General features: G+C 42.8%; 2 protein-coding genes across 2 annotated transcripts; both read right to left on the bottom strand.

The window, feature by feature from the left end:
• Positions 1-626: 626 nt before the first annotated feature.
• LOC133107340 (odorant receptor 131-2-like) lies at positions 627-1,589 on the bottom strand. The gene has a single exon (XM_061216329.1). It carries the CDS (start codon positions 1,587-1,589, stop codon positions 627-629), a length of 963 nt encoding a protein of 320 aa, XP_061072313.1.
• Positions 1,590-4,943: 3,354 nt separating this feature from the next.
• Positions 4,944-5,906, bottom strand: LOC133107338 (odorant receptor 131-2-like). The gene has a single exon (XM_061216328.1). The coding sequence runs from the start codon at positions 5,904-5,906 to the stop codon at positions 4,944-4,946; it is 963 nt and encodes a 320-aa protein (XP_061072312.1).
• Positions 5,907-6,151: the final 245 nt, after the last annotated feature.

The following is a 6,151-nucleotide window of genomic DNA, read 5'->3' as shown; positions in this document are numbered from 1 at the left end:
GCTGATGTCAGTTTTGAGGAGAAAAGATAAAACTAATTTTATTTTTAATTGATTAACATTAACTTGGACTGTCATGAATCTAGTATTTTATATCTGGTGGTATATAGGTATATATAGGTATATGTAGGTATATAGACATACTATATACCTGTGGGCATTGACCAGTCTGGTCCTTCTCCTCTGACCTCTCGCATTAATAACATGTTTTTGCCCGCAGAACTGCTGCTCACTGAATGTTTTTTGTTTTTCGCACCATTCACTGCGAACTCTAGAGACTGTTGTGCGTGAAAATCCCAGGTGATCAGCGGTTACTGAGATACTCAAACCACCCTGTCTGGCACCAATAATCATAACATGGTCAAAGTCACTTAGATCCCATTCCTTTCCCATTTTGAAAAACAGCTGAACCTCTTGACCATGTCTGCATGCTTTTATGCATTTAGTTGCTGCCGCATGATTGCCTTAACAAGCTGATGTACCTTATGAAGGGCTCACTGAGTGTATATGCAAGTCAAGTATGTAAAAATATTAATCCTTCACGGCAGTGAATTCTCAAAATGTTACAGAAGGGTGGTAAAAGACCTCCAGTTCGAGGTAAGCTGATGAGGCCCTTCAGGAAATTTAATTTACCCTGCCCTCACTGATCTTAGAGGTTTACCCATTTGCTGAGGGGTCATTTTGGGGGAGCAGCACAGGATGGCCCTCTTCAAATGGGCCCTGAGACCCTCATCCCGCACCCCGTAGATGAGCGGGCTGAGGAAGCGGGGTAGCAGGGCGAAAAATAAATAGTTTAAGAAGGGAATCTCCTCCTCGAGCCACCGTGAGTGCACTACGATGAGTTGTTCTGTGACAGGTTGGGTGAAGGACATGACGCAGAGCAAGAGCTGCAGCCCGTGCAGCAGCACCGTGTACAGGGCCTTGCCCACCGCCTCGTCCCGACGCATCGTCCGCGCCTTCTGCAGGATGCGACCATAAGTGAAGAGGATGGTGAGGGCCGTCGCCACAAAGAACATTCCGTACAGGCAGACCTTGACCAGTGTCATGAGAGGCGAGTTGTGGAGGTCTTTGCTCCTGCAGATCACCATGGTGGTGAAGGCACTGGAGCCAGGGTACCGGCTCCCCAGGCCCAGCTCGATGGTGGGGAACGCCAGGCTGATCAGCAGTGTGGGCAGGATGACGGCCCAAATGCAATCTGCACGCCAGGCAGCGGGCCGACGCAGGGGGTAGAATATGGCAACGTAGCGCTCAAGTGACATGGTCGCCAGAATAAACGGAGTGTTGAGGAAGGTGACGGTGGTGATGAAGATAATGGACATGCAGAGGATGATGGAAAGGTGTAACTGGGCCTTGAAGAAAACATAAAGCAGGACGGAGCACACCACCAGCAGGGTATCGTTGATCAGCATGTAGCCAAAAAGGATGTAGCGTGGGTTCTCCCAGAACTGCCTGTGTGATGCCAGGGTGTGCAGCATCAGGACAATGAAGTAGAGGAAGATGCAAAAAAGTGGGATGAGAAGACATATTTTCATTGCTGTTATTTGGACCATGTTGAATGTTGAGTTTCCTGGATACTCTGTCAGATTTTGCATCATTTAGTGGGGCAGTGAGAAATTGGAAGCACTTGAAGGAACCTTATAAAATAAAAACAATAAAAACAAATCAAATGTAAAATGCAAACATCTTAATTCACACAGTAAATTAAATTTGAATGTGCTAACCAAGACATATCATAAAGTAGATAAAAAAATAACAGTTTTTAATCTTTCTTTTAACCAGTAGTTCAATATCATTGTAAACATTATCTATCACCTTGTAGAAGAATTTCTGAAGTAGAAGAGACAATTAGAAAAATAAAGTAAAGGCTTTTGATTTAAAAATAATGGTATTTAGAGAGCCTAAGCACAATGTTTTGTGAAATATTGAAAATCTATTAATTAAAAAAACACAATAATAAATCTTCATTCAGTTTAAAAGAATCATATTGCATGTAAACATGTAAATCATAATGCACTTACCCTGTCAGAGTCAATTGACTAATGCTTTGTTGCAGAAGGAATTGTTGCTTTTATATAATTGTTTGCCATTAGACTTTCATTCATTAGTTCTCAGAGGGATTTTCTCTTTTTTTTTTAAGGTTGTTCTGTAATTCTCAAGTTGTTCTGTAATTCCCACAGAAGGAACTTAATTTAACAGCTGCTTGGAAGTTCCAATGTGATGCACTTTTTTTACACTAACCCCATTATGGAAGGAGAAGATTTGATGGTATTTGGCTGCCAATATGGCTGAATAAAGAGCAAATGCAAATTGATGTTGGCATGCCTTGTCGCCTTATCACATATTACGCCTACTTATTCATGCGATTATCTAATCCAACCAATTGTTTGGCAGCAGGAGCTTCACTTAATGTTCACATAAACCATCAGAATGGGGAAAAAATTTGATCTAAGTGACCGCAGAATGGTTGTTTGTGCCAGACAGGGTGGTTTGAACATCTCAAGAAACTGCTGATCTAATAGTACACAAAGTACAAGAAGCTCATTTAATCAGGTGTTTAAAAGGCCAAAGAGAACAAACCAAACCAAAACAAGATAGGCCATGACACAAGTTCCCAAATGTTCTGGCTTCTGATGCAGGCAGTGTGCATCATCACAGGTGTTTTTTTTTTTTTTGCAGGCCGGGCAACCAGACCCATCGCAGAGATGAGGGGTTAGGACAGCTCAGCTACATTAAAATGCTCAGAAGAAGGGTTGACTTGAAGCCTTTTTTTGTAAAAAGTTAATAAAACAAAGCACGGCAAACACCAGCAACCCAAACCAAAGAAATTACAAAAGTAATCGCCCCAAAAGTCAGCTCATGCAGCAGTCCATACAACCCCAATTCTTCCAAACCCGAACCGGTCTCAACTGAAAAACCCAAGCCTCTTAAAGCCCTATAATGAGATAATTGGCCACAGCTACGGTGATTACAATCAATCACAGCTGTGGCTATACCTGTCTGTAGGCCACCTGGTGGACAGCACCTTAATATTACCCCCCTAGCTTTGAGCTCTGGGAGGAAGCGATAATTAATTGCAGGAAGGGAGTTATGTTCCATGGAAGCCACCCCCAGGGTCAAACACCAGGCTTCCTGGCGTTGGTGGCTCCAGCACACAGATGATGCTGGGCATAATAGGCTGCACGGGTCCCTCATCTGGAGGACCCGCTGAGGCAATGATGTATAGTACAGGTGTCAAACTTGAGTCCTGGAGGGCCGCAGTGTCTGCTGGTTTTTGGGATGTTCTCGGCACCTGTGGTTCATTCACTGATTGGCTACAGAATCCACACACCTTGTTCTCAAGGCCTTCATTGACAGCTGATTGGAAGGAAATCCCAAAAACCTGCAGACTCTGCGGCCCCCTGGGAATTCAGTTTGACACCCCTGGTGTATAGCCTTAGTGCAATACGTACAATAACCGACACTAATCTATGGTGAGAACGAAAACACTATGTTTTGAATAAAGTGACAAAAAGAAATCCCTCACAATGAAGAAACAAACGTAAAGTGGCTGTCAGCCTTGGAAACAATATAAACAATTCTGTTTATATTTACAGCCCGATATGCCTCTGGTCATATTTGACATCCAGAGGCAGATGTGTTCTGCTACTGAGTCAGGTTTTGCTCAAGGTTTCCTCCTCTTAGCCAGGGAGTTTTTCCTTTCCTCTGTTGCCCTAGGCGTACTCTTGGGGGCCGGTTCTCTGTAAAGCTGCTTTATGACAAAGCCCCTTTGTTAAAAGTGCTATACAAATAAAAATTGATTGATTTTGGCTCATTCATAACATTAAGCCTGTGAGAGGTCTATACATTAACTATACATTAACAGAGGAATTCATTGTCTAGTACTTAAGAGGGCAGACCCACGAGTAAGAATATCCTGGATTTCCCAGCATGAATCTTAGAGCACACACTAAGCAAGGTATTTAGTTCCAGGTCTACCTCATTAGATGTCAGTGATTATGGTTGTCTCAGGCAGAACTACTCAGAAAATAAATTGTGTCTCTAGTGTTGTCTCGTTATTGGATCTTTAGGATTCATGCAGTGATATCATAGTACTGCTCATGTGCCATGTCACCTCCTCTTATGCAGATTAATTAGAAGAGGAATAGAGGCTGTGTAGTGTTTTGCAACAGATGAGAAAAAAACAGACTTTCTGCAAAAATGCAGAATTCATTTTACTTTTTTATTATTCATTACTGTAATTTAGGTTATTGATACATTTTTATCTTCTAAGTACTATATATTTTCCTTGACATTTACAAGCAATGTCGGTGTTTTTGCGTAAAAGCACAATCAAGTAGAAAATATGATCCCCAAAGCTTTTTTGTCTCGGACAATAATGCTACAGAATCACTGATGTGGATGATGTGAATAAAAACAAATGCAGTGACTTTTGTGGTAACAATGAACAATCCCCCCCCCCAAAAAAAAAAAAATAAAAGAAAGAAATAAATGCAATCATTGGCCTACGTACAGAAGTCCGTTTTTATTCTCCTGCTTAACATTTGAAATGAAATTGTAGTTATTTACAATGTATACTCTGTGACCACTGTTAGGTAGATCTGTACACCTGCTTGTTAATGCAAATATTTGATCAGCCAACCGTGGGGCAGCAGCAGCTCTAAAAAATAAGTCTAATACTTAATGAAGTGCTAACTGAGTGTACAGTTCATGCCTGTATGTACATTAATAGGATCATGATAAACATTTTGAAAAGAAAATATAAATGCAAAAATGTCTTTGCTAAAAATGTTTGCAGTTTAATATGGACATAAGCAACAATGCAGACATTTATCATATATTCTTCTTTTCCTGTTCACCAGTATTAAATCAAGATTCAAACAGAATATTGACCAATTCCTGCAAAGATAATCAAACAAACTCTGTTGGGGGCCTTCAGGAAGTAAAATTTATCCTGCCTTCACTGATCTTAGAGGTTTACCCGTTTGCTGAGGTGTAATGTTCGGAGAGCAGCACAGGATGGCCGTCTTCAAATGGGTCCTGAGACTCTCATCCCGCAGCCCGTATATAAGCGGGCTGAGGAAGCGGGGTAGCAGGGCGAAAAATAAATAGTTTAAGAAGGGAATCTGCTCCTTGAGCCAACGTGAGTGCACTACGATGAGTTGTTCTGTAACAGGCTGGGTGAAGGTCATGATGCAGAGCAAGAGCTGCAGCCCATGCAGCAGCACCGTGTACAGGGCCTTGCCCACCGCCTCGTCCCGACGCATCGTCCGCGCCTTCTGCAGGATGCGACCATAAGTGAAGAGGATGGTGAGGGCCGTCGCCACAAAGAACATCCCGTACAGGGAGACCTTGACCAGCGTCATGAGAGGCGAGTTGTGGAGGTCTTTGCTCCTGCAGAGCACCATGGTGGTGAAGGCACTGGAGCCGGGGTACTGCCTCCCCAGGCACAGCTCGATGGTGGGGATCGCCAGGCTGATCAGCAGTGTGGGCAGGATGACGGCCCAAATGCAGTCTGCACGCCAGGCAGCGGGCCGGTGTAGGGGGTAGAATATGGCAACGTAGCGCTCAAGTGACATGGTCGCCAGAATAAACGGAGTGTTGAGGAAGGTGGCAGTGGAGACGAAGATCATGGACATGCAGAGGATGATGGAAAGGCGTAACTGGGCCAAGAACAAGATGAAAAGCAGGACGGAGCACCCCACCAGAAGGGCATCGTTGATCAGCATGTAGCCAAAAAGGATGTAGCGTGGGTTCTCCCAGAACTGCCTGTGTGATGCCAGGGTGTGCAGCATCAGGACAATGAAGTAGAGGAAGATGCAAAAAAGTGGGATGACAAGACACATTTTCAGTGCTATTATCGGGCCCGTGTTGAATGTTGAGTTTCCTGGATACTCTGTCAGATTTTGCATCATTTACTGGGACAATGAGAAATTGAAAGCACTTCAAGGAACCTTGTTACAAAAAACAAATAAAATGTAAAATACAAACATAATAATGCACACAAATTCATTAGAACGTGCAAAACACATCAACAAGTTCAAAACATATCAAGGTAGTTTCAAAGCAAAAAAACAAACATTGAAGAACAGTTTTGAATTTTCAGTATATCAATATTATTGCAAACAATAACACCTGTAATAATGTAGGAGACAAT

Source organism: Conger conger, chromosome 13 (genome assembly GCF_963514075.1).
Source record: "Conger conger chromosome 13, fConCon1.1, whole genome shotgun sequence".
Classification (NCBI taxonomy): Eukaryota; Metazoa; Chordata; class Actinopteri; order Anguilliformes; family Congridae; genus Conger; species Conger conger.
Note: the sequence above shows the minus strand (reverse complement) of the source record. Positions and strands in the feature narration are given on the sequence as shown.

What these genes read in the sequence shown, in the direction of transcription:
- LOC133107340 (XM_061216329.1), bottom strand. Translation starts at nt 1,589, where the DNA reads ATGCAAAATCTGACAGAGTATCCAGGAAACTCAACATTCAACATGGTC.
- LOC133107338 (XM_061216328.1), bottom strand. Translation starts at nt 5,906, where the DNA reads ATGCAAAATCTGACAGAGTATCCAGGAAACTCAACATTCAACACGGGC.